At 41.0% G+C, this 27,492-nt stretch overlaps 5 protein-coding genes and 1 long non-coding RNA gene across 9 annotated transcripts in view; 5 read left to right on the top strand and 1 right to left on the bottom strand.

Moving 5' to 3' along the window:
• The first annotated feature begins 945 nt into the window (after positions 1-945).
• Positions 946-5,955, top strand: hoxb8a (homeobox B8a). Of its 3 annotated transcripts, XM_048245129.1 has the most exons (3): positions 946-1,008; positions 3,220-4,061; positions 4,881-5,955. In XM_048245129.1, exons 2-3 carry the CDS (start codon positions 3,638-3,640, stop codon positions 5,195-5,197), a joined length of 741 nt encoding a protein of 246 aa, XP_048101086.1. In that variant the 5' UTR covers positions 946-1,008; positions 3,220-3,637; the 3' UTR covers positions 5,198-5,955. The 3 variants fall into 3 exon arrangements, with proteins under 3 accessions (XP_048101086.1, XP_048101085.1, XP_048101087.1); XM_048245128.1 differs by lacking the exon at positions 946-1,008 and having other exon boundaries at positions 1,548-4,061; XM_048245130.1 differs by lacking the exon at positions 946-1,008 and having other exon boundaries at positions 2,687-4,061; positions 4,884-5,955.
• A 1,183-nt stretch (positions 5,956-7,138) lies between these two features.
• On the top strand, positions 7,139-12,358 carry hoxb7a (homeobox B7a). Its single transcript, XM_048245131.1, has 2 exons — positions 7,139-7,648; positions 11,228-12,358. The coding sequence occupies exons 1-2, from the start codon at positions 7,216-7,218 to the stop codon at positions 11,488-11,490; spliced, it is 696 nt and encodes a 231-aa protein (XP_048101088.1). The 5' UTR covers positions 7,139-7,215; the 3' UTR covers positions 11,491-12,358.
• A 1,514-nt stretch (positions 12,359-13,872) lies between these two features.
• hoxb3a (homeobox B3a) overlaps positions 13,873-27,492 on the top strand; it is a 54,775-nt gene continuing 41,155 nt past the window's right edge. For both annotated transcript variants that reach the window (XM_048245115.1, XM_048245110.1), the window contains exon 1: positions 13,873-14,261. The gene's annotated coding sequence lies outside the window, so the exon portion shown is untranslated. The remainder of the gene's footprint in view (positions 14,262-27,492) is intronic.
• LOC125295723 lies at positions 17,750-27,447 on the bottom strand. Its single transcript, XR_007193689.1, has 2 exons — positions 27,315-27,447; positions 17,750-18,368 (listed from the first exon to the last, which is right to left on the bottom strand). It is a non-coding gene; the product is annotated as an uncharacterized LOC125295723 (long non-coding RNA).
• Positions 19,709-22,268, top strand: hoxb6a (homeobox B6a). The gene is made up of 2 exons (XM_048245132.1): positions 19,709-20,371; positions 21,658-22,268. Exons 1-2 carry the CDS (start codon positions 19,942-19,944, stop codon positions 21,912-21,914), a joined length of 687 nt encoding a protein of 228 aa, XP_048101089.1. The 5' UTR covers positions 19,709-19,941; the 3' UTR covers positions 21,915-22,268.
• hoxb5a (homeobox B5a) lies at positions 24,280-26,777 on the top strand. The gene is made up of 2 exons (XM_048245125.1): positions 24,280-24,972; positions 25,649-26,777. Exons 1-2 carry the CDS (start codon positions 24,393-24,395, stop codon positions 25,894-25,896), a joined length of 828 nt encoding a protein of 275 aa, XP_048101082.1. The 5' UTR covers positions 24,280-24,392; the 3' UTR covers positions 25,897-26,777.

Below are 27,492 nucleotides of genomic sequence, written 5' to 3'. Positions count from 1 at the left end.
ATAATGTTGCCTGAACTGAGAGTGGCTGCTTTCATGTTGTGTCGATGAATGGTAGCCTCGGACTTAACATTATTGCACTGTTATGGTGTCCTTATGCTTTTGCGATTTAGTTTTTGAGTAGTCTACAAAATTTTACTATTTCAACACAGCCACAGAAAACTGAAAATGTAACCTATGCGAAGTTGGATTTTGCATATACGTTTATGCTACATTTTTAAACATTTAGGGCTTCAGTCAATGAAATACAATTTAGTTAAATGTACTCATGACGAATTATCGCCGTGTATGTCAAGGCACCATTCAGCGAATGTTTGATACTATAAAATTCAGAACAATAACCATAATCTTACAATAATTATTGAGCCTAATACATATCAAGTAAAAGGCTACAATAACAAATAAAGTAGCCCAAATGAGTGATACAAATGGGGCATTTTACTGCCATGGGCTATTGTCCTGGCGTTATTAAAATATAAGTAGCTTTCTGCTACTGCTTTCTGTAGCAGGTCTATTTACTCGATGTTCTTTTTATTCCAGTTTATAATTTTCACAAATTGTGTGTAAATGCACCAGCCATTCCATTTTCAACAAATTGGCGAATAAATGGACTGTTATTGTAACTATCATAATGTTCAAAGTAACTATCATAATGTTCAAGATCAAAAACCCCCTACCAACATCAAAGATGCCAAATTATGGCAAAATATTTCATTTTTGGATTATTCTGTTTTGCTTACACATGTGTAAACATGGCTTCTGACGTCACAGGGAAATAGGATTCACTAGTGCTGTGCCTACTGTTGACCGCTTGATGGCAATGTTGGTCCATCAAAGAAAGCATGGAAGCTGTTTTTTTTCACCACTCTTGTGTTAACCGGAAGCTGGTGGAGTCAGAGAAGCCTTTTGTACACTTGACTAAAATTAGTATCACACAAGTCTTGCTCTGTAGAGGCGCGTGAGGAATTTCAAGTGGATAAGGGAACATAGTCGTTAAAGCCCTTTAACCAAGTAAGTTTTCGATGGCGGTTTTGATGCAGCCTATAGCCTAGCCTACAGAGTTTTGCATATCAAGATACTGATACACAATATCTTTTTTTTTTTTTACCGATCTAACTAAACATTTGTCAGTATGCAGTAGACGGCCTATGTGTGTCAATTCACGCTCACCATAAAGGCTATTTTAAAAACATTTTTTTTTTATTCCAGACTAGGAGGCCAACTGGAAATCAGTCATTGTAATCAGTGGATTTTGAGATGCTTTAACTTGTAGATGTGATGGTGTTTATACAGTTATAGTTGTTTTGAACTAAGAATAATTTGTGTGTCTAATTTTTCTGGTTACAAATTATAATTGCAAACTGCTGAGGTTCTGAGATAATGTCAATGCAAAACACACACATACACTATCAGAGAGAGAGAGAGAGAGAGAGAGAGAGAGAGAGAGAGAGAAACACACACACACACACACACAAACACAGACAAGTGTAGCCAATTGTTAAGAAAATGCATAATTTTATTGAAATAAAATACATTTACATATAGGCTGGGTTCAAATCGCTGGTTCTCACATTGACACGCTGAAATCTAAAACGGGAATTATCATTAAAAAAACAATTAGACTTTGATCATACACTGTAAAAGCACGGATAATGGAAATGCAAATGTATAGGGCACAAATACATGGAATGAATAAACTACGTGTATTACTTTTCCACATTGACGTGCAGTCATTGTACATATTTAAGGAATGTCATGTAGGACATTGAGCATTACAATCAACCTATTATAGTAAACTATTTGTTCTATTGTTACAATAAAGGAGTTGACGTTATTGAGAAAAAGGACAAATGGAATTGTTATTTTAAGACTAATGTATTAAGACTAAAACTGTGGCCTATTTCTGCCTATTGTTGACGTAGGCCTACTTGCAAATACCTGAAAGAAAGTGATTTACAATACCATAGTTGCACTAATCATGCGTATGAACGTAAATATAGTGATTAGCCTACATGAATTCACAAAAGTTACAGTGAAGACTCCTTTACGTTTTGAGTACATTACCTGCGTAGCCATCCCTCATTAGGATATTAATTTGGACAGGATGATCTTGTCCATATATTGATATGTAAGCTAGACTAATACCTAGACACGAATAAAAAAAAAGCAAAGCCGCCCAAGTCAACAAAAGGTGGTGAAGTATGAAACACATTTAGGCATACATGTTATGACTAGGTTGGTGTTAACTGTCCACCGTGATATTGACAATATCATATTCCCTTTTAAGCATTGCCCGATTTATCTAAAACTCAATTGGCACATAATTCATTGAGCTACCACGAGTAGCCTAATCTTTAAAAGTTGTGTATGGGTAGCAATTCCAAGCCAGTATATAGGGGTTAAACCATTGTGGCGTCTAATGTTTATTAACATTACGACTGTCCGTATGGGGAACAAAGTGAAAATGACAATTAAATACTTGAATATTTCTGCTGGGTAGAAATTGCTCCAAGTGATGCATTTACAGCCCTGTTCGTGGAACCTCATAAAATCCTAACAGCGTTTTTGATGCATGGTGTAAACAACAAACAGCCCCACCGTTTATTGCATTTTATAGTTTGTTAAAACATTTACAGCCACTTTGTCCATTACCTCAGGCGTGCTAGTCCTTTTCGACGTCTCTACATCTTTATAAATGTGATATTGATGAAAATACGATGATCAAAATGCTAAATATGACTGGCTCATTTATTTTCGACGCCAGACTCTTCTGGAAATGGGGCCTTTGACAGGTTGGTTTAGAACCGCAATTATATTTATATGACTTGTTAAAACTGATATGAATTAAACAGTGTACTTTCACAATTTACCAGTGTGACCCTGACATTTTCAAAAAAGGGGACCCCACCTCGTTAGAATTTAGAAATTAACGATTAAATATGCATCTCTCTTGGTTTCCTATGAGCAGCATCCTAAAACCAATCTTTAAAAGGGTGGTCTAGGGTGGATAAGCTGGTGGTTGGTGGGGGTGGGGGGTCAGTATTTGATCCGATGCAAAGCGGCAGATTTCTCATTAACTTCCCTGCTTGAATATATTAATGCGCATATTCTCTCCTCCTCTCTCCCTTGGCCCCCCTTCTCTCGCCTGCTCCCTCGCTCCCTCTCCGTCTCTCTCCCTCTCTCTTTCCTCTCTTTTTCATTCTCTCACTCGCTCCATATCAGAAGCTCGGAGAGCGGTGTCCGTGTAGGGATGCAAGAAGCCAATGGGATGAGGAGCCGATAATAGATGCAAATTATCGTGAAAAGACACGGCAAAATATGAAACAACTCATTTGCCGCGGAGTAAATCACGGAAAACTGTTTGTGAACTGGCACCCCATACCGGAACTGTGATGCAGGAACACTTCTGTGGAGGCGCTTTTCATGGAATCTGAATGAATGTGGCTATAGCACGGCTATTTTAAAAGAGTGTACCAATAAGACAAAAATCTATATTCACCTCTGGGACTCCACGCATGATCTGTTTTTCATCTCAAGGTTCGCCACGGTTTGTTATTCTCTTGAATCCACAGCCAGAGTAATCACCATTAACAACAACAACAACAACAACAACAACAACATCAGTAGAGTCTAACAAAAGATGAGTTCTTATTTTGTAAATTCTCTCTTCTCAAAATATAAAAGTAGCGACTCTTTACGCCCCAATTATTATGAGTGTGGGTTTGCGCAGGACCTTGGAAGCAGACCCACCGTGGTATATGGACCCGGCACCGGAGCAACTTTCCAACATGCTCCCCAGATCCAGGAGTTCTACCACCACGGCGCGTCCACGCTGTCTGCAACCCCCTACCAACAGAGTCCTTGCGCCGTCACATGTCACGGAGATCCAGGAAACTTCTACAGCTACGATGCCCTTCAAAGACAGACCCTCTTCGGTGCTCAGGATGCTGACTTGGTCCAGTATAGCGATTGTAAGCTAGCCGCGGGTGGCATGGGAGAGGAGACCGAGAGCACAGAACAGAGTTCTTCTCCGACGCAGCTGTTCCCTTGGATGCGACCGCAAGGTGAGCCCTTGTAGCCAGCCACGCACTCTTGCTGGCATCGCGGGGAAATGTGAGTGTGTTTGCATGTATTTTAAGAACTGCTGGGTTCAGAAACTTTGGCTCTACCAAACAATGCGTTTGGAGCCATAAAGACGCATTTCCTGTGCGCTAAAAGAGATGGGGTAATTTGTGGTTTATGGTTTTATGGTGTTCAAAACTTGTGAATCACTTTACAGTTTAACGACCCCGGCAGAGAAAGCACTGAGAAAAGGGGAAAGAGAAAAGGTCCATTCTCTTGTTGCTTTCTAATGTGTGAGCCACTGGCCCACAGCTGAATCCTCACTTCTCACCCTGGTCAAAGTTTTACTGCAGGCTTTTACGACTTACAGTGATGGCGGGGATTATTTCGCTACAAGGTGGCCGTTTTACACAGGTTATGTTTTATGACCGGAGCCTAATGCGTTGAGTGTGTGAGAATATGGACGTGAGGAAGAGCGAAATGGTAACACCATGCATATAAACAACAGTGTGGTTGATTGTATATATACATGTAATTTGTACTCTATCTAATGCTTCTTTCACATGTGAATGTATCCGGGTGATAGGCTATAACATACAAACACAAACAATAAACGCATAACTGGATGACAAGCAGGGGGTCAAGATAGTTGTCTGCCAAGCATAATAGTATTGTGTGATACATATTTATCCTCTTTTAAGTCTCATTTATATCCACTATATTTGTTATAGCCTATGTCAGATTGTGTTATTATAAAACCAAATGTGGAATCATACAGTTGTGTTCAACTCAGACTCATGTCCGTGTCCTTCTCTCGCCAGTAGCTGCCGGACGGAGGCGAGGCCGACAGACCTACAGTCGCTACCAGACACTGGAGCTTGAAAAGGAGTTCCTCTTCAACCCGTACCTGACCCGCAAGCGGCGAATTGAGGTATCGCATGCCCTGGGACTGACCGAGAGGCAAGTCAAAATCTGGTTTCAGAACCGCCGGATGAAGTGGAAAAAGGAAAACAATAAGGACAAATTTCCCAGCAGCAAATCTGAACAAGAGGCAATTGAAAAGGAGAAGCGGGAAAAGGAGCTGGGCATTGGGTCACCGTCTACCGACGAAGATGGCGACAAGGCTAAACAGATCTAAAGTGGACATTGAAAAAGACTCAGAAACATGGGAGGGTGGGGGGCAACTGTGTGGGGTTGTCTCGGAAACGTGACAGTCTTCTGGTGATCACTATCATGTTTCAATCGATAAGATTGCCTCAGATGATGGCTGACAGGACGATAAACATTGAAACGATGTGGTGACCACGGGACTATGAGCAGAAGGGATTAAGCATTTCTACTTTTTACCTGACATTTGCAAAATGTTATAGTGTTTAAGCTAGATTCCTGACTTTGTGGAACTATGATCGTGGAAAAAAGATTTATGTTGTTAGAATATTGTCATTAACAATTAAATTGGCAGCTGTACAGATTTAAGTTAAATGGTGCACTTACGACTGTCCTCACTTAGCCTATATGTTATGATGATGACGTAGCAAATAATGAATTCCAACAACATGAAACTGCCTATTTATGCCGTAGATTTTCCTCTCTTTTACACTTGTCCTCATTTAGTTCAATTAAATTGATGGTATTTTGTTGTCTTCCTTTTTCGGGTAAGCATGCGCACAGTTGAAGAAAATTATTAAAAAATAAATAAAAATAAAAAAATACCCTAAGTGATGTCATGTGACCCCTCGTTTAACTGTGAAACAGAATGTATACTGTACTTGTGAATTAGTTTATGGGGACTTGATGATATGCTTTATTGTTCCTCATCACTTTGTTCTATTGTCTGAAACCTGGAAGGAGCGGAAGAAAGGGGGCACAATAAAGTTTACAAGCGAGAATCCATGACATCACTGGAGTCCTCTGCCTCATTTCCTGCCGAGGTGCGGATCAGGGGACCCTCACCTGTCATTAGCCTATAGCCTACCCATGCCAGATATATCCAACCCAGTCAGAATCAGAATTTACTGAGTACACTACATCTATCTCACATTAGTGACCGGGTTTGTAATTGTTTGAAATTGTCTGTTTTTTGTAATCTGATCATTTAGCAATGAGTTTGTTTTGCGCAGAGCTCACACGGTCGCACCATATGGTTTACGTTTAAATTTACAACTGTACGTGTGAAATGGAAGCAAAGTGAGTGACATGTTAGACCGCGATTTAAACGCCTCGTAACATCTCTGACAGCCTGACATTATGGCATGAAGTATACTGCCTCTGACTACACTCCAAAGAGATATTTATATTAGGCCTCTGATTTCAATTCATATAAACCCCTGATTTCCCCTCCTAGTGCACCTCATAAAATGTGGCTTCGACACAAGCTTTTAGAGGACATGCCATGAAAGTGTTCACACCTTTGCACATTAGGGCCTCTTAAACATTATAACGTGTCATTTTGTGGCCCTTTCGGTTGTTTAGCAACAACAAGTGGTTCCATGCGGAGGTTAGGGCCCACGCGAGGGTATTTTGGGAGAATGAAAATGTTGTGACGTACAGTATGCAGTATGGGGACACTGACCACTGCTTGAACATCCAGAGTCTGAACATACAGGTCAGCGACGGAAGAACTGCAACCACAGTGTAGAGGGTTGGAGGACAAGGAGCGTCTGTTGGGGAGAGACCCCAAAGACCCCATGGAAATCGATTCAGAAACAAATAGGTTTCTTTTTATTTGTGTAGTGTCAATAGAGAGAGGATGCACCTAAAGTATGGTAGGCCATATTTATTTGTAGATTACCTTTATACAGTTGGAGATATTTTATAGCATGGAATCGCAGACGGTGATTATAGGACATATTCGGGAGTCAATCGATTTTTGCGCACACGTTAGTTTCTGTTGACTGTGGGTACCTTTGTCTTGCAGTGAATAATGTAAGGTACTTTATGTGGATGGTCAGTGCTGTGCACTTTTTCCACATTTGAAGAGCTGTGGGAAGCAACACTTCCATTGGAGGACTATGTGTCACGTGGTATTCATCACGTGGTCCCTGAGGAAAAAGGGGTGATTTTTGGTGTAAATCTAGACTGTAATTCTGTAATATATCACAGGACCTCGTAAAACCGACATTTAAACCTTCTGGTCTACAAATCACGGGTCAAATTATGAGTTCATTGTATTATGCGAACGCGTTGTTTTCCAAATATCAAGCGGCAAGTTCGGTGTTTCCAAGTGGGGTTTTTCCCGAGCAAACTTCTTGCGCTTTTGCGTCCAGTTCCCAGCGAGCCAACGGCTATGGCTCCAACTCCGGCGGCGCCTCATTCTCCACTACCTCCTCAGCCTCCTCTCCGCTGCCGGGGCTGTACAGTACCGGAGGAGCCTTGTCCAGTCAGAGCCAGAGCACGTACCCTGCAGGCTATGGGTTCACCACTGGCCCACTAAACATGCACTGCTCCCCCTTTGATTACCCGGGTCTGGCAGCGAAGTGCACCGTAGATCCGTCCAAGGCGCCCGCTGGTTGCAGTAAGCCAGACCAGCGGAGTTGCCATCAACAAAACGAAGACAACCTCAGAATTTATCCCTGGATGAGAAGTACAGGTGCGTTCGAGTTAAATATTTTTGTAAAAGTCAGGGGGTTGGCTGGTTGGAGACATGGGGAAAAAGCTAATTGTTTTTGTATACGGTCTTTGACCGACGCTGTGAAGTGATCAGAGCAACTTCCTGATCTGCACCAGGCAATGTGCTGCATTCGCAGGACATTTATTGCTATACGACCTGTATAAAGCCATCATTTAAGGCACGCGAATATTCATTAGCATATTGTGTTAAGGGTAGAAGGGGATGGGTCGGTTATATCTGAAGGAATTGTGAACGTAAAAACACCGGTGGCACATTTGCCCGCATTTTATAGAAAATCATGTTATTAGACAATTGTTTGCTTGTTATGTATAGGTAGCACTTGAATTAAGCTCGCAAGTCTGAAAAGTAGCACCATAATCACAGTCCGAGGTGTAATAATTTCTCTTAGACCATAGCTGAGTAGCCTACTAAATAGTTGTTTCCAACTCATTACACGAAGGTGGTGCATTTCCTCATCACGCAAAATGTGTATGGACGGAAAGCTTTATTGACAGAGGCCATAGAGTTTGGTACCTGTGAGATAGGTCTTGAGGCCTCTTGTTGACGATCAACAAAATGAATATTCATGAAAGATGAAAAGATATGCGTGTGTTCACATCGGATTAACGCATGTCTATATGCATCTCAAAGTGAGCGTGCATGTATACGTGTGTGTACGCGCTGTTATAGTTGTTCAATGGCCGTGTGTGTGTGTGTGTGTGTGTGTGAGTGAGCACTGTTCTGGTTGTATTCTGTTTCTTTCTCTCTCTCTCTCTCTCTCTCTCTCTCTCTCTCTTTATTTCTCTCTCTCTCTCGCTCTCTCTTTTCTCTCTCTCTCTCTCTCTCTGTGTGTGTGTGTGTGTGTGTGTATGAAACTAAAGAAAGAAACTATATACATACATTTGCGAATATATGTAAAAATCGGATCTTTAGCCTGAAGTAATGTGAGTCACTGTCTCCCAACAGCAGGTTCAGTGAAATAGTAGCTGACAACTTTTTGTGTAATGATTTTCTGTAAGCACTCCAGGCTCGGGCCACGAACTGCAAAGGACCTATCCATCAAATGACAACCTGCGGCACTACTGGTCTTGTTAGCCTCCGGCATAAAAATACAACAACACAGGCTGATAGTTCTGAAACAGATACTTTCTAATTAACAGCTTGTCTGACATTTACAAGCAGGTATCGGCGATTCATGTTTTCCTGTAAACTCTTGGCTATCGTCTTAGTTTTGTGGAAGATATTTATGAAATGTACAAGCTTTACATTTTAGGTCCGCGCATGCCTGACATGACTATCCATGACTCTCTCAGTCCGTCTGTTATTTTTTTTTGACGGATGCAAATTGGCAAGTTGTTTATACATTGAGTGTGATCTAATGAGAATACTGGCCTTAAAGCTATGGAGATGGATGCATCGGGAGAACGTGTTGGCGCGGTAGATCTATTTACAACAGTCGGAAATGTGAACTTCATGAGTATGCTACTACTCCCCTCTCTGTCTTCGACACACACACACACACACACACACACACACACACACACACACACACACAATTTGACTTACATTTGAACGGGTCCGAGTTATATTGCATGTGACCATGGCCTGGAGATGGATAGGCCTAATATTTTGTTTCTGTCGACAGTCTACTTGACCAGAGAATAAAAAATGAATACTCAAAACGGCGTGTTCTTAGCAGAGCCCAGCATCTGAGATGGATGTCGACTTAAAAGCTTTTAATCCGATCAGTCTTATCTCAGGCGCGTGCGGTCAATTATGACAAATGAAGTTCAGATTATTGTGTAATGTGTTCGTGTTTAAGCACTAGGCCTCTTGTAACCCAGGGCCCAGTTCTTTAAAGTTTGACGCTTATAGCCAGGACAGAAGCCCCGGCTTGGGTTAATCTGTGTGCTGTCTCTATACGTATACCTACTCATGCCCACCTCGCATGCATGCACGCAGCCACACTTCCCCTTTCAAATAACATGAAGTATAGGGAGAAGATAAAATGTCTGTCAGTTAAAAATCCTTTCCCTCATTTTTTCTTTTACAGAGTGTTGTGAGCATGATTGTGGGTATTTTTGGAGCACAATACCCATCTTTGTTTCACCCTTTTAGGATCTTCTCTGAAATATCCTAAACGGCACCACCCGGCACTTCCATCCTTCTTCGTTTGAGCTTTTTATGGGGGCATAGTATGAGGAATTCCCTCTGAACAACCCTTCTCTCTCTCTCTCTGTGCCTTTCTAATAGTTTTGTCTCATCTGCCTTTGGTGTCCTCTCGAAAGTGTTGCCAGGGAGGAAATTAGGACCACGCTTGTCACACATACACAGAAATGCAATTCTGCCCAGCGCGCCAGACATTTCTACTGCCTTGCGAAAAATAGAGAAAAAAACAATCTCTCTTACTTGAAAATTACCCTGAAGAAGCGACATTGGATATGGTGCAAATGTCCATTTAGTGTACTTCACTAGGCTGTTTCAGTATTCTTAGATGGATGTGGCAGCGCATTTTCTGTCAACGACTAGACAAGTCCACATTGACCTCTGCAGTATTTGTAGGGAAGCTACCATTCCCATAGTCTCATTCTCCGGAATGCCAGCACTTTTTTTGTGCAGTGCTTGGTTGGTATTTTTAGACTTGGCCTGAAAATTGTTTTGTTTTCCTTCAGCAGTTCTCTTTTTTCTGTTGTATGTATTTATGGTTTAATAGTACAATGATCACAATTGCATAGAAAAAACAGTTAGAAGAAAAGGCAAAGTATTTATTGTGTGCTGGACCAATGTTGACATTTTTAATCATGCATGGTGTAAGTTGCCTGTGTGTGTGGATGTTTCATAACATGTGACTGGAAGATGAGTGACTCTTGATGGTCTAATCCAGTCCAGACGAAAATCGTGGATAGGAGAGTACAACATCTTTCTTCACAATTTCGTTCCCTAATTTTGTCATACAAAAAATAAGTAGGCTAGGTGGAGACACAGTTATCTAACCATGGACACAGTTATCTAACCATCGGGTGAACTGATAACAAAAGGCTCGGAGACGTGTATAGGAAGCATGTGAGTTATTTTTTATATTTTAGACATTAAAACATAAAGTTAGACACACTTTAAACATAACGTTAAAATCTAAAACCGCTCAGCACACTTGTGTTATTTGAAAATAAGGTGAAACGTTTCCTCTGCTGTTATAATTCTTCATTTATAATACATCAACAACGACAACAACAGTAACAACGATAAAAACGAAAAAATCATCTTCCCCCGTAGTCGGTTTCTGGTAAATATTCTAATGCCACCGACTATCTATATGGCTTTGAAAGGACCTAAGGATATGGGCAGAGAGCATTTTATCTTGGTAAGCCTACGCAACAACTCTAGTCACATCAGGTTGCTAGATGTAGGCTATTAATAGGCTAGCCTACTGTTGCGTTAGTCATATTTATGTTTCTAAATAATACCAACTTACACCAACTTCTATGATTTTTGTTAAACATACTAACTAAGACTAATTTAACCTACCTCTCTACTCTGTTCGGACTTGTTTGTTCACAGGTGCGGACAGGAAACGAGGCCGACAGACCTACACACGCTACCAGACCTTGGAGCTGGAAAAGGAGTTCCACTTCAACCGCTACTTGACCCGGCGGCGGCGCATCGAGATTGCGCATGCGGTGTGCCTCACAGAACGTCAGATCAAAATCTGGTTCCAGAACCGACGGATGAAGTGGAAGAAAGAGAACAAAACAGCGGGATCAAGCTCTCCTACTACTGACGCGCCTGGCGGAGAGGAGGAAGAAGAGGACGAGGAAGAGTGACGGCGGCATTGCGTGAACGGAGCGGGGCTCCAGACAGACTCTAATTGTGAAACAGAAATCCTTGTTGTCCTCAGTTTGTTCAACACTGAGTAAAACTACAATTATACTACCTAATAAGATATTGTTGTTGTTCTGTAGATGTGCAGGTTGAAGTCCCGTGTAGGCTGTATGAGCAATAGTCAAAAGACCAATTGGTTTTGCACATAGCATAGCCTATAAAATGCTATATAAAAAATGACCATTCGATTTTTTTGTTAAATAATGTTCAGAATGGCTGTGCTTTCTTATATTCAGTTGATTTTTTTTTTTTTTCGGAGGGAAAATGCAAAAAGGGACTCTTTATAAAACATTTAAATAGGCTAACAGGCAATTTTTCTCTTTCTGTGTATTGATTGAGATATTTTGTGCTTTTCTTCAAGTAGCATTTCTATATTGAACGATGAAGGTATTTGTGACAAAAATATGTACAGTGGACAACGGGATATGATTATATTATTATTATTATCTTCTTTTTTTTTTGGGGTCGTTGTGAAATGTTATGTGCGCTCCAATTAAAAAACGAAAAAAAAGAAAAGAAAAAAAAACTGGATCAGACTTAAGTGTTCTGGATAATTCAAGAAACCTCTATTATGTTTTGTGCATTCTTATAGATTTGCAAGCTGCAATCATGGATGACGATGCAGGGAAATGGTTGTGATTGCCATATTATTCAGGTCGCTTAGCTTCAGGAATTGTTCAAATATGTTTGCATGAACAGTTTGCAAATATGCATAGTAGTAAGGATATTTTAAAGAAAGGGTAACAATATTAAGTATAGAAAATCTGATAGTCTAGACCACCATAAGTAATATAACCAAGGCCCCTAAACCTGTAAATGCAACTTACATAAATACCTTTCTGAAACCATCAAGTTATTTTCATGTGATCTTCTCGTGTCTGTGTTGAGTATGTAAAGAGAAGGCCTATGTACCCTCCGATTGCTTTCGACCTGAGCAGAAGATCACAGTTGCACTGGCAGGTTGCAACTAATGTGTTTATTGCGTCAATGAAATAGCCAATAAAAGTGACAAAAAAACTAAACAAAATAGGAAACGTGCTTCCAGCTATAAATGCCTGTCCATATGCTCTCTCTGAATAACACAAACAATGGCTCTTTTCCGTTCTGGTTTAATATTTAACTCTAGCTTTAAGCAACATGCCCACTGTCCTATAGCCTACACAAGGGTGGTGTAACAAAAATACTTTGGTGTACAACAGTATGAGGGTCAGAGGCACATAAACATCAGGGCCTTCGTTGGTATTATCACAGCGAATGCGGCTTCGGATTGTCGCATTGCGAAATGTTGTAGGGCTCCATTTTCCTATAGCCTATAACACAAGATAGCAAAGCAAGTGGCAAGTTAGTATGTTCAAATTCTTTATTTATCATTATACTACAATAACAGGGTGAACATGGCTATATTTTAAGACCTTAGTAGGTTATGTAGTAGCCTGTGCGTAAAATATTGCTTAAACATTTCTATAAACATATTCTGGTTTGAAAAACCCTATGTAAGCTCAATAAAAGCCTGTAATTAAACATCTTAATGACTAGATAAAGCCACAGCGGTTTATCCATCAACTGTTATTTTAGAAAATCTATTTTTAAAGCAGTCCATGGGGTTTTTTTCTGCAGTCAAAGTCTTTACATTCATCTTCTCGGGCCTATGTTTGAACATGACTAAAATATTTAACATTCGTTTTGGTTACAGTATAAAAGGTTAAAAACAAAACAAAAGGGGAATCGCGTATTTTATGTAGCCTTATGAAGGCAATATCAGAAAACCTTTTTTCATTAAACAGTGGCAGTTGCGTCAACTAACACCCAATCTGTAAAGGCCAATGCTTGTCGTCTTTATTGGGATGCAAAGAAAGCCCACTTTCTTTACTGTCGTAATCTAGATTGAATCTATTTGTTCAACAGGGTGCGGCTGAATAAACTTTAAGCTTTTACAAGCCTCCTAAAACATTACAGAAAACCGCACGTGTGGCTCTCGGCTTTGTATAGATCACAGGACAAATATCACCAAAAGATCTAAAGGTCTTACGTCAAAAACGGGGGAAATACTCCAAATTTCTCCTTGGTTTTGTAGGTGAAAAAGATGGCGACGAGGAACCACTGCTGCTAAAGCAGTCATGAAGAAATGCAATAAATTCCTTGTTGTTTTATGAAAATTTACAACTTTGTGATAGAACTTTATGAGTGCCTGGGTCCTGGGATTGGCCGAGGATGGTCATGTGGATGGCTAACCGTGAACATGAACTTTTTATGATTTCCCAAGTGGTTATATTGCAGCATTCTTTTGGCCGCCGCACCTTCTGTTACAACACTGTGCTCCTTCAAGCTTCTGAGCAGAAAATAGTGCATGAACTTAAACAAAATAACAATTTAGATACAAACCGTGTCGCCGGGTGAGTATCAGTGCCTTAGCACAGGACCAGCCTACATGCGTAGCGCTATGCTAATGTGGCCGCTTGTGATTGGGATTTCCGCTGCCATGGAGAGTGACTGAGATTCTGGACATGCTGTCGTTCTCATCTAATTTTTCATACGGGGATCCATCTCCCAATGACAAATGTGAGAGAAACGGATGGAAAACAGCGGCGACAGCACTGTCACAACTGCGACTCACGGGCTAATGGCGGGACCGAATCAAGCTCCGGGAACGCCCGCCTGCCAGCGGCGTAGGGCTCGCGCTGTCCAGCGAGTCGGTGACGAATTATCAACAAAGGTAAGGCGTGCTGTCATTATCTCGCGGTTGCTTCGTTTCTTGGAGTTAGAGTTGTAATCTTACACGGTGTTTTAGATGTTTTTTGCTGCACTATGCGCGTGCATTGTTAGTGCGCACCGTGCTGTTAGACGACTAATCAAACGTTTATCTAATTTCTTGATAATTGTTGGACCGGTGCTATGTCTTACTTGATGCTTCACGTTGTCGATTAAGAGTATTTGAGTCAGAGTCATATTTCTGAAATACATAAAAGTATTGATTGTGTTGAGCTCTGCTGTGGTTGCTGGATGATGTTTGTGGTAAACGGATAGAGAGGAGCAAAGAGAAGCCTAGGTTTGATGGAGCTGCATTGCTGCCAATCGGATCCGAGCTCGGCTGCCCGGGGTCACCTCTTACGTGGAATGCTTAATCAAGACACACGCTGCTCTGCGACATTCCTGCACTTGTCTGCTTTAGCTCGTGCCTTGGGAGGACCCAGTCAAGCACAGGTTTAAAAGATGAACCTTTAAGCTTTAGTTATAGGAAGGAATGTTTTTTAGCCCAAAGTTCAAGATCACATTCTTCATTTTAGGGCATTCCCCTTCCCCTCTTTCTTTCTCTCTGTCCCCTCTCTTCCTCCTAACAATTGGCCGTGTGTATGTAGGCAGATGGGTGAGGGTCTCCGACGTTTACGGATTTTTATTTCCCCTTCCATTTCCTGTCAGGCAGCTTGCGGTCCGTTTTTAACTCTTGCACCCTTTGGTGTCCATTTGTTTTCTCGGAAATGTAACACCTTCTGGCGCCAGTGAACTGCTATAGATTTGAAGTTCGACTAGCCTACTGCAAAACACCCTGAACCGCTGTCTATAGTCCCCAAAATATAAATAGGATAAAACTGAAATATAAATGTCGTCATTAATTATTGGTGACACGTCTGTCTATCTATCTCCCTCTCTGTATTTATGTATGTATACATGTATGTATGTATGTATGTATGTATGTATGTATGTATGTAATGTGTGTATCTATTTACATATCCACCTTTCTTTGTATCCATCTATCTATCTATCTATCTATCTATCTATCTATTGAACATTTTCCCCATCTTTGACATGTACCATTGGCATATAGCCTAGGATTTTATATCCAACTCATATCTCAACTAATCCTAACAATATGATGGATATAAAAACATGTAAAAACAGCATAGGTCGCATCTCTTTGAGCGTTCAAGCTGCAGTGCTTGTTAATTCTGTCAGTCTGCCATTTTCATTACATAGGCTAAAAGTGATGAGGTGACAGGTCTTTGCAGGATCCGCTGCTTGTTGATTTGTTCAAGCAGCCAGTGGCGCAATGTCCTCAGCTTCGGCTCATTCCATGCTCTTTGGCGCCATCTAGTGTGCGCTTCTCCAAAATGTCAACTCCTAGTTCACTAGGCGTTCTTTTCAGTAGGAAAAAAGGAATGTTTTGTGCGCGCGCCTTTATGTTCTTGTGTGTGGGGGTGTTTGTTTGCGCGTGTGTGTTTGTGCGCAAGCAAACGTGCTTGTGTGTTGATGTGTATGAGAACGTGGGCTAAAGGTGTCTGCGTGGATAAATAGGAGATCCGTATATTTATTGATGACTCTTTTGTACTCTTTTGACATTCCTATATCAGCTTGGACATCTGTGCAGCGCGCTCAAGCCCGCGCGTGCGTGCATGTGCTTCAGTTGGCAATGGCGTAATGTATTGTCAGCTAGGGTGAGTTTCCCACACACAGACTAGCAAAAATGCGATATTTGAATGCTAATAGAACCTTCCTGAAATGTTGTCCGCAATAAACCGCACAGACACTGCGGCTGGAGATAACAGGAAAGCAGGGAGGGGCGGGCGACCCTGCGGCACTGAAACGCAAAAGAATGCAGAGGTTGTAAATTCTCGTGGCTGCTGTGGGCGCGCTTTGAAGTGCCTACGTTTGGGAGAGATTTGTGGCACACACGTAGCAGCCAGGCCTGCAGGCCCCGATTTCGTGCATCCTACGTTTCCCTCTTAAAAACCAGCAGATGACCGCTCCAAGGTTATTGCAGTTTTTGTCTTCTTCTGTCAGTGAAGCGCGTCTAGGCCCCCTGCGCCATGTGTTCACTGTGCTGGAACTCTATCCACCATGGATCCCAGAAAAGTTTATATTAATGATGTGACGGTTTTCCACTTTATTTATTTCAAATAGGCAAAGTAACATTATGCGTAAGGCAGCGGTTTCAGCAACACACGTACGCTCTTCTTCTGTGGACACTGCAAAGGTATAACGCTGGTGTAGAATAGGAGGGCACAGAGCTTGGATTTACAGTGCTGAATACGAGGTGTATACCAAGACTCGCCATTCATATATAGCCCGGTCAGGTTACTGGCTGAAAGTAATCTTCAGTTAACATCTGGCCTGTGTTTGGAAGGACCATGCCACCCTGTGTGTTTATTGCACACTGTATGCTTCCGGAGAACACATTTGTTAAAGTAGTCGTCAGTAACATTTGCATAATTTGTTCGCATTATGTGCGCTAATTTTCCAGTTTTACGTGTCATAATAAATTGGCAGACTAAATATCGGAGATAATGCATGGCTCTATGTTCCTCCAGAAAAATAGTTGGTTATTCAATGCTAATGAGATTATTGTCAAGCATATACACAAACACATACAGCCTGAGGGGCAACCATGACATGAGCACAGACTCGAGGGGTTTTAAAACGGGCATATTTATTGGTGTTAAACTGGAATAATACAGCAAAGTAGACTAGTTAATAATAAACTCTAACATTTCAAGGGAAAATTATTAAATTATTATTAGAGTTCTGGCGCCGGACTCGGCACACTTTTGTCTGTGAAAGGCAAACTATTAGCCATGAATATTTAAAGTCCCGCTCAGTCATTGCACTTAAATTTAACTTTTATTTATAAGAACTCCAATATCCGTGCGTAGGCCTTTACCATGTAGCTCATATTGAAATTGATATTCTCCCAAACACTTCCCATTTCTTGCCTACATTGTTATCTCTGTATTAGTTTCGATTTTGACATAAAATGAACCAATTTAAAAATAAAAATAATGACATTAATAAAGGTTTTAAATTCATAAGTAAGTTGGAAATCGACATGTTCATTTCATACATAAGGAAATAATCGATTACCTCCTTGTTTTCAGCGTGTTTGTGATATTAAGAGATCATTTCCTAAATGTGTTTCAAAAGCATTATGCATCATCCGTGCGTTAAAGGTCGTACACGCTGTATAATTTCTACTCGAAATAAAATATCAGTTTCAAAACACACAACTGAGTTTGCGTCACACAGACACAAATTTATTAGTAACCTACTTCTATCACAAATCAGTTGGAAACACGTAGGCCTAGCCTGTTTTCGTGCCTGTCGACGTTTCTTTAAACTTAATTGCAATAAATGAACATAAACAGAGGAGCTTCTTATTTTTCTCACACCAGGCTGTTATGATTCAAATAAATTCACGTCCTCTCGTCAGAATCAATATTTAATTACAGATATATTTATTCACAAAATCCAAACATACATTCAATGTGTACCACAATGATCAACAAAACAAGGGCACAATGCAATGGTTATGGAAATATTCTACAATTACATTTTTTTCTCAGGCTAAACTGTACTAGTCCAGGTACGCCAAAAATATGACATTGGTGATAGAGTACTTGTATTCACACACTTCATTACTATAAATGGAAGGGCTTAATATATTAAACAATTATCTTTCTATCCTAAGCAATAGTTAGCGATACTTTTAGTAACAATATAATACTCACATATGTTCAGTATCATGCGGCAAACTCGAGAGGCTAAGGAGAGTTACAGTAAACTTGACAAAAAGTGTCTGACACGCGTTTCCTCTCCGGTCTCAGACTGGGTCAACACAGTAGGCTACAGCTCTTGCTCGATGCGCCTTTTGCTGAGGTTTCCGGCCGAGCCCCACCGTACTCCTGCGTTGCGCGGTGATTTAGTGTCCCGTGGGTCATTTCTCAACTATTTCTGAAGCACTTTATTGCAGCCAAGTTGTATTTGTGAAGAGGCGGCCATGGATTCTTCATTTTTTAGGCCGTCATTCCCATTCAGTAAACCTGAACTGAATCTGAAACAAAAGCATAATTAATATTATTATGTTGTTACATCAGACAACTTTCATACATTAAGTTATAATTCCTTCTACAAACTACACAGAATCTTCTTTCATCATTCTGCGCTTTATATGGGAAAGAATCTAAAACCATTTCAACTCGTACGTGTACTATTAGGCCTACTAATAGATTATTGACTAGACATTTGAATAGCAAAGTTGTCTGCTTTCTCTTACAAACGGACACACAATGGCAGTTTCCCGTCCGCACAAAAGCAGTCGGGGGAGAAGGAAACGCAGCATCCTCGGTGTAGAGGAAGCAAAACTGAAAGTAAAAAAGAATAATTTGCAGTCCCCTCAAATGACGCTTAAAATCCACTTGTGATGCCGAACTGCTCTATTAATCACATCACGAAACCCGAAGGACCCAGAGACTACACATGAAATGCACCATGTTTAGTTAGTGGAGATATCTATATACATAAGAGTATACTGCATGGTGAAATATATTACTAGGCCATAATTCTATATGCGCTGCAGAGCCAAGTACGAAATGTATTCAGGAAGCCATGTGTCTAAATAGGTTTTCTGGATAAACAAATGCAGTAATAAGTGACTTTTATGGTGGTGTAGAAAGCCACGGGGTCAACACACACACACACACACACACACACACACACACACACACACACACACACACACACAATGTAAAACAACCGCAGATGTCAAAAATGTATCGCAAAATGTATCCCACTTCAGTGGGAATGTCTATGCTAGACATGTATCTGACGTCATCATGTGAGGTGCACATTCTGCTTGTGATAACCAATTCTGACCTAACGAAGCCAAATAAAGTATCGCAGTGGGCTAGAGGTACCTGTTGCAAACGCTTCATTTTGAGTCACCCTTAAGTCTTCCTGGGCAAAAACAGCACCACCTCAAGTAATTCTGAACATTATATGATAAGATAGATACAGAGAATGTGTGCATGTCGTTTATTTGTTTTCCACGTGGTTTAATAAGCGAATAAGACATACATAATATGTATCTAATATATATATATATAACTTGGAATGTATATCTGTATAATACTGAAATAAGCTTAATGTTTTGACGTGTTTTGAAACTCGATGCCGTTTTGTACTACGTTTTTCTTTGACGGGGTTAGGCCATAGCGTGTGTAGGCAACATGAGCACACCACAGCCAAAACAGAAGGGTGAGAGTGTCGATGTATTCAATTTAGTGCTTTAAGATTCCATTGCGATTCGCATAGTGCAATCTTATTGGAAGGGGAGGCTATGAAGAGGACATGAAAAAAGAAAAGGCGATCTCTAGGCTTCGCGCTGGGGTCCCCCGACGCATGCAATCACAGCCCCCCTCAAGGGTGCTATTTTGCAGGCGAGGGCTCATGCTATTGGTCAGCGTCTGGTCAGATGGTACGGTTTCCCTCTGTCCCACACTGGCACACAGCCACCCAGCACCCCCCCTCAACTAAAACCCAATCTCCGATAAACTACTAATAGCTAAACCACTTGGACTATAAAACACAACAAATCATAAACCAAGGAAAAGAACCGTACCCTCCCAATGAGTTCCTATTTTGTAAACTCAACTTTCCCAGTGACTCTGGCTGGTGGACAGGAGTCGTTCTTGGGACAAATACCGTTATATTCCTCCGGATATACAGATCCTTTAAGACACTATTCTGGTGCTGCTTATGGAGCTACCAGCGTTCAAGAGAAGGCGTACTCATCCTCTTTTTACCAGCAGACGAATGGTGCCTACAGCCGGTCGTCCACAGCCGGTGCTTGCGATTATGCAGCAGCCAGCTTTTACAGGGATAAGGACGCCGCTTGCGCACTCGCCAGTATAGAAGATCACTCTCTTGTCCTTAGTCAAGACCATCGCAAGACGGACTGCACAGGGCCACATAACAAGGGTTTATTCGTCGAAAGCGAAGAGCAGAAGCCAAACGTACCGGTCTACCCATGGATGCAGAGAATGAACTCTTGCAACGGTGAGTCCTTGTTTTTTGTCTCATTTTAGCTGCCGTTTATGGTTGATGTTTACATATACACAGATCCGCCTGATACGTGACTTGCTACTTCACTGTACAAAGCCGGAAGCCCGTACAGTATGAAAATAATGTCGGTTTGGTGTTCAGCTCCATAACAGCCAGGCTAGAGTCAGTCACAGTCACACTGCCCTTCTACACTTTACACTGCCGGCAAGATTTTCACTTTCTCCCATTTACCATGAGATGAGTTTAATTGCCGCAAGGCTCATATCTATCAAGCTGCAGATTAAAGCCTGTAAGACCAGAGCACAACCCCAGTTAACAACGGCATGGCTGTTGACTCCAATCATTTCTCTTATCGCAAAATGGCTCTTATTGTTGTTTTGACAAGCTCTCCCTCTGTTACCGCCCTGCTGTACACTATCACCAAGTGCAGTGGCAATCACAAGACAAATACACTTTATGATACCGATATGTGAGGCTAACAATTCCGCACAGTACGTCAAGGGCAGATGATAACAGAAATATTAATATGCGAAAAACACGTGTACTCTACACTATAATACGTTAGGCATTAAGTAAATATTAAATGAGCAGAGGCGGTAGAATACCGATTTACCATCAACCTTAAGAACATTTCAGCTTGTTCCTAAGAGTGAATCACTGGTTGGTTAGAACTATCACTTAATTTCTAGGTTGGTGTTTGGAATTTCCACTGTATTTGCCAATGTGCCAGTACATGGAGTGTGATGTGAGGTTTAGTGGACCTTTCGCCATTATTTAAATATTGAGCCTTAGCCCCAGAACAGTGTGTCAGATGTCCAAACTGTAACCGGACACTGTAGATTTATGTACGGATGTGAAGTTTGATATGATAGCCTACATTAAAATAGTTCGTCAAAGTGCATGTGAACACAAATAGAACTTGACATACAATCTTTTGTTCTCTGTTGGCCTGGGCAAATCTGAAGTTTTACGCAGACTTGATCCAGAGGTACAATCTGAATGACAATATGTGTATAGCAAGGCAAAATAGTAACACAAACTATTCATTCAACTATTCAGTTCTTTTTAAACATGGCGTAATACTGGGGAATTTGTGGGGTAGCCTACCTTGTGGTGAAGCAAAACTGTTTAAAAAGCACATGCATAGGCTATATGTCCGATGCTCACGAGTTTCAAGTCATGATGTTAGCCTGAGGACATTTTCTCCCTCATATGTGTCATTATGGTACACACTCTCAAGACTTTAATGCTGGACTTTCTCTTTCCCTTGTTTTGAACAGGAGCTTTTGGTAACCCTGGCCGAAGAGGTCGTCAAACGTACACTCGTTACCAGACGCTGGAGTTGGAGAAAGAGTTCCATTTTAACAGGTACCTGACCCGGAGGCGCCGTATAGAAATCGCGCACGCTCTGTGCCTGACAGAACGCCAAATAAAGATTTGGTTCCAAAACCGGAGGATGAAGTGGAAAAAAGAAAACAAACTCATCAACTCCTCACAAACGAGTGGAGAAGAGGAGGAGGAGAAGAGGACAGAATAAAAAAGGACCGTAGATAAAAATAGCATAGAGGGCACACCAATTCTCCCTTTCAGAAAAGAAATGAAGACTTTCCCCTTTCCCTCAAAGTTCGCACCAGTGAAATTGTGTTGTTAAATTCGTTGTAGCATTCCAGAATTCATCTTAATATTGCATTTTAATTGTTGCTGTCATTTTTTTTATGTTTATTCTTTTGTATAATTAATGCCGAATACCGATTAAATGTGTTTTTGTGCGCGCGTCTCGACTTAGAAGTTGGTCTTATAAAGAAAATGACCGTGTTTAACGAGCTATTTGAAATATGTCATATTCGTGTTCATATTTAAGATGTATTACAATAAAAAGAAAATCTCATTGTACAAATGAATGGCCTTGCTTTTCCTTCATGGTTTAGGACCTTTGTAGAGAGCACGTTTTTTACCCTAGAGAAAAAGGGAACAACATCAGTCAATAACAGTTACGCAAATGCATACCTGATATCTATACTAACCTTTTCTAAAGTAAGCACCTATACCTAAATATGCCGCTTATAATATTGCTGAACCGAGCATAGGAACAGGAACTTTTAGATTCAGTCCAGTAGAGCACCTGTTCCCGGGTTATACTCTGAAAACAAATAACATAACTTTGTTTAAACCAGAGTGAAATGTTACATGGATTACATCTGTATGGTCAAATTACAAGTTAAATTATGTGTTGTGAAATCTCAGGGGAACAATGCGAGTATTTTTATACACCATATTTTCTTTGTTGTCCACTGACAACATTGCAACTCATTGCATCCGTCGGGCGCACAGGTAAAATCTCCTTATAACCTATAATGCACTGAGAGGGGAACGCAATGAGAGTAGTAGGCCTATTCAGGAAAGTGGTGTATACTGAAGTGGTGTAATTAATGGCAGAAGGAGAAAGTTGACCTGTCCGAGCCGGACATTCACCTGAAGGCGTTGAGTGGCCGAAGGACTCCCTCTCAATGGGCGCATTCTTTTTGTGCAGGTAGGCAGGCGCGTGATTAGGCAACTTTTGCCCTTAGCCTCAATGTAAAACATATTGATATGGCTATAAAATAGACAGATTGATAGTAAGATAGACAGATAGACAGAGTGGGCCTTCTAAAGTAATAGAAATTATAAAAAACGACGCATCTAGTGTCCAAATGCAAATGCACGTATAGCTCTTTTAGAAGTCGTTTTGTGCCAATTGCAAAAGCTTGAATTCATCAAAACGAAACGTGAATCTTTTTAACATTTCAAAACTTAAACAAATCTGAAGGCTATCAAAATGATCTGGTATCTCTCATTTACTCTTTTCTGTGACTTAAATGTAAGCTAAGGAAGAACACCACTGTCAGAATGAAAGTTTACATATTATAGCGCACATACATGCAGTTACTTATGCTTCTGTGTCAACAAACCGTAAATCAGCCAAGACCATATATCACAGAATTGCGTTCCACATATTCAGTCCAAAACGTTTGCAGCCTGTGACTGTGGTTGTGGCTCGATTGTAAATGCTCACCTACAATGTCAGTCTGCTTATACATTTAATCAAAGCTTTACAAGAGAGACTGCCAATACATGCCCATTAAAAACAACACCACGTTTCCATGACGTTTGGTAACACGCATGACAACAGTAAAAATCATGATCTCATAAGAAACACAAATATACTAAATAGTAGCCGAACACCAAAACTACTACTAATAGTCTACTACTACTACTACTACTACTACTACTACTACTACTACTACTACTACCACCACCACCACCACCACCACCACCACTACTACTACAACTACTACTAATGATAATAACAATAATAATAATAATGGCAAAGTCTAGATGAAGTGTGATGTAATGTTACGTTTATCAGAACCATTCGTGCTTAAAAGAATATGCAGTCTCAAACATGATGAAAGAGGCATTATTGGTATGAATGTGCTATTTTTCTTTCATATATTTGACTATTAACAAAGCAGTCCAGGACAAACCAACACGCAAAAAAAGGTCAATAAGTAGGCTACTATTAATGATACTGTGATCACAACAAGTGATACTGGACACAATAGTGATACAAATCATTTTTATTATCGTAGTTAAAGAGGACAAAAGGAGGTGAGGTATGGAACGAAGCGTTTCATTTTCTCGCAAAAACCTATATGTCCAGTAGGTGACGCTGTCTGCTAACGCGCAGCACACCACAGCATTGGGAGGCACACGTTGACTTGAGCCTAACGACTCCCATATCGTCATCATTTGTAACCATAGAGCATGAATTACCTCTTGAAGTCATCAGTGAGAATTTACGACTGGTCAACAAAAGCACGTGATTCCCAAACGCACCCCCACCCCCATATTTGGCCGCATACATAGCAAAAACGAAGTACAGTGCATTGCTATAATTCATTAATACATCATAAATCGTGAAGCACAGCGTTATAACGACCAAGATCTACAAATCAAGCCCTCTAAAACAACCTAAATGAGCTCTTACTTTGTAAACTCGTTCTCAGGGCGCTACCCAAATGGCCCCGACTATCAGTTACTAAATTATGGAACTAGCAGCAGCGCTATGAACGCTTCGTACAGGGACTCCGGCACCATGCATTCAGGCTCTTACGGCTACAACTACAATGGGATGGACCTAAGCGTCAATCGTTCAACCGCCACGGGCCACTTTGGGGCTGTTGGGGATAACTCCCGGGGCTTCCAGTCCCCGGCTCCGGAGACGCGGTTTCGGCAGCCATCAAGCTGTTCGCTCGCGTCTCCGGAGCCCCTGCCCTGCTCCAACAGCGAGAGCCTGGGATCCAAAAGCTCTTCTCCCCCCTCCGACCAGAGCGCCTCAACAGCGGGCAGTAACCTCACCAACAGCACACATTTTACAGAAATCGACGAGGCCAGTGTTTCTTCCGAGACCGAGGAAGGCACCCACAGATCAAGCAACTCCGCTCCCCGGACGCAGCAAAAGCAGGAGTCCACCGCCACATCCACCACGTCGGCGTCGACCGATGGCCAAACGCCACAGATATTCCCCTGGATGCGGAAACTGCATATAAGCCATGGTATATATGTATTTTGTTTTAACTCTAAGTATTCTCGATGTATAGCAATGTTACTTGTTTTACTCGATGCTAATACAAATGCACCATGATTCAGTCTTTATTCTAATTTCCGTGATAGCGCCATAAATCTTTGAAGTGTGGAGCCTTACACTGTTGGCGAGAGAATGGCAGTGGGGTGGCAGAAAGGACAGGGCGACAGGGAGACTTAGAAGTTGTTGTTTCTTCGGAAAGTTTCGCTTTATTTCTTGTGGGAACTTGATTAGGCTGGGGGGCAATAAAACGAGGGGCCATAAAACCAGTAGAATCAAAAGGAGGTGGAGAAAAAAGTTGAGGGGTGACGAGGAAAACAGCAAAAACAGAGGAAGAAGGATAATAGTAACGTGTGAAATTACCGAGCCACTTCTAAGTAAGCTATTCCATGTTAAACCATTTCAGACCATGTAGGCTAAAAAGGCGAAAGCAATAACAGCAAGCGAGGCATGTGTAGCATAACCCCAGCCCATTGCTTTAATCTGTCCGCCTTAGAATTCTACTGAAAAGCAAGGCTCATTTGTGACTAAATATGTGTAAACGAACGCATGCTAACACGTTGTGAGTGGTCATCTGCTTTTCTGATTGCTGTGTCCCTGCATTCCGCTAATGCTTGTTCCCATTGCGTTTTGTTCATGCTGTTTAGATATGACGGGACCAGACGGCAAAAGGGCCCGAACCGCATACACCCGATATCAGACGCTAGAGCTGGAAAAAGAGTTCCATTTCAATAGGTACCTCACCCGGAGGAGGAGGATAGAGATAGCCCATGCGCTGTGTCTCTCAGAACGGCAAATTAAGATCTGGTTCCAGAATCGAAGGATGAAATGGAAAAAGGACAATAAGCTGAAGAGTATGAGTTTGGCTACTGCAGGTAGCGCTTTCCAGCCGTAGTAGTCGTGCAAATCATTCTGTGTTGGTTGAAAGGATATCATAATAAATGAAACACAAAAAAATAGACAAGACACAGTTACAGAATCCAGTTCAATGCGGCACCTTTCAGCATGTTGTTGATGTTTTAGGCAACTTAAAATTCTACTGTGGTACTGCTATAATTAATTAAAAAAAAAACTTAGTGTTCATGTTGTTGTTTTTTAATACTATGGTGACTATTATTTCGAGAGGAAAAAAAAGAAAAGAAAAAAAAGATATCCAATGCCGCCTGATGTTCTTGTTATAAATATTGTTTATGTGTCAATGGCTATGTTAATGCTCTCTCGAAAGTTAGCATGCAGCTCTTAAATGTTATAACTTATTTACGATCTATAACAAGTGTATACTTTGAGTTTACAACTTAGAATTGCCTTTTCCCCTATATGAAGTGAAGCTGTAGTATAGTGGTAACTGCATTGCTTCTGCAGAACCCTCCGTGTGTTTCATGCTCCTCTTCATGCTTAACTAATATTTGTCTGCATAAGTTCCATTAGGTTTTCGTCATGTGTTCAAATCCACCAATATTTTTTGAGTAAAAAGGGGAAACCTGTATATAGACCTCGCTGTTTCAGTTCATACATGTGTATAGTTCTATTCAACAAATGTAATTGTATATTATTGGATCATGGTTATGTTCCAAGCAGGATGTACATATTAGACATTTTTAATGTGACCAATTAGCTCCTCGTAGTAGGCAGAATGGATGACAAGCGTGTGAAAGCTGAAATAAATGGCAATTATCATGTCAGACTGCCTGTACGCATTTTGCCAATACGCTTTTTGTATTTGTTTGTAGCTTAAATTGGAGTAAAAAATAAAGTTCCTCATATTCAGACCAAAAACTGGACTGTATTGATTGCATTTTAGTATGGACGAGTGTGCCCCACGACCATGGCATCTGTGGGTCAAACGCATCTCAGACACTAACACTCTGCCAACTTCCTTCCTGGTGTAAATGCGACCACCAACCCTACTTTGACAATAATCAACCATCGATTTGTCTCAACATTGTTAAAACTGTCTTGTTACATCCTTGCACAATTAAGTCAATGGAGTGTCTGGCTTTGTTGAATTCTTAGAAATATAAGTCAGTCAATCTACTCAGAGAAAAATTAACTCCACAACTTCTAAGTTTATGCTGAAAATGCGCGCTTGAATCACATGGCCATCACGTAAACTAACAACAAAACCACTGACCACAACAACGCAAAAACCAAACTACTGCATAGGCTACACATGGCCAGCCATTCTACAGAAAAAATAAAATAGCACGCACAATGCTCCCTGCATGATTTTCTTAATTGTTAGAGACAGCCCCTCGCAGACTAACGACTTTACATCTGATTTCAAGTAAACAAACACTGAACTCTTAAACTTACCAAAGTGTCTCCAATGGTTAGGCTAAGTCTAGACGACTTTTGAGAGCTGCGTAAGGGTCCTGTCATGGGGACTAGCTGTCCGACCTGCTTGGTCGCCTGCGTTTAGCAATTCCGCTTTCCCTTTTCACCAAACTATACCAAAAGTAGCTATGACATTTACATGTCAAACGGATGAGCA

The sequence above is a fragment of the Alosa alosa genome, chromosome 6 (assembly GCF_017589495.1).
Source record: "Alosa alosa isolate M-15738 ecotype Scorff River chromosome 6, AALO_Geno_1.1, whole genome shotgun sequence".
Classification (NCBI taxonomy): domain Eukaryota; kingdom Metazoa; phylum Chordata; class Actinopteri; order Clupeiformes; family Clupeidae; genus Alosa; species Alosa alosa.
This window is presented reverse-complemented; position numbering and strand designations above follow the sequence as displayed.

Coding starts and splice junctions, on each gene's coding strand:
- hoxb8a (XM_048245129.1), top strand. CDS start 3,638: ATGAGTTCTTATTTTGTAAATTCTCTCTTCTCAAAATATAAAAGTAGC. Junction 4,062..4,880: donor CCCTTGGATGCGACCGCAAG/GTGAGCCCTTGT, acceptor TTCTCTCGCCAG/TAGCTGCCGGACGGAGGCGA.
- hoxb5a (XM_048245125.1), top strand. CDS start 24,393: ATGAGCTCTTACTTTGTAAACTCGTTCTCAGGGCGCTACCCAAATGGC. Junction 24,973..25,648: donor GAAACTGCATATAAGCCATG/GTATATATGTAT, acceptor CATGCTGTTTAG/ATATGACGGGACCAGACGGC.
- hoxb6a (XM_048245132.1), top strand. CDS start 19,942: ATGAGTTCCTATTTTGTAAACTCAACTTTCCCAGTGACTCTGGCTGGT. Junction 20,372..21,657: donor GAGAATGAACTCTTGCAACG/GTGAGTCCTTGT, acceptor TGTTTTGAACAG/GAGCTTTTGGTAACCCTGGC.
- hoxb7a (XM_048245131.1), top strand. CDS start 7,216: ATGAGTTCATTGTATTATGCGAACGCGTTGTTTTCCAAATATCAAGCG. Junction 7,649..11,227: donor TCCCTGGATGAGAAGTACAG/GTGCGTTCGAGT, acceptor GTTTGTTCACAG/GTGCGGACAGGAAACGAGGC.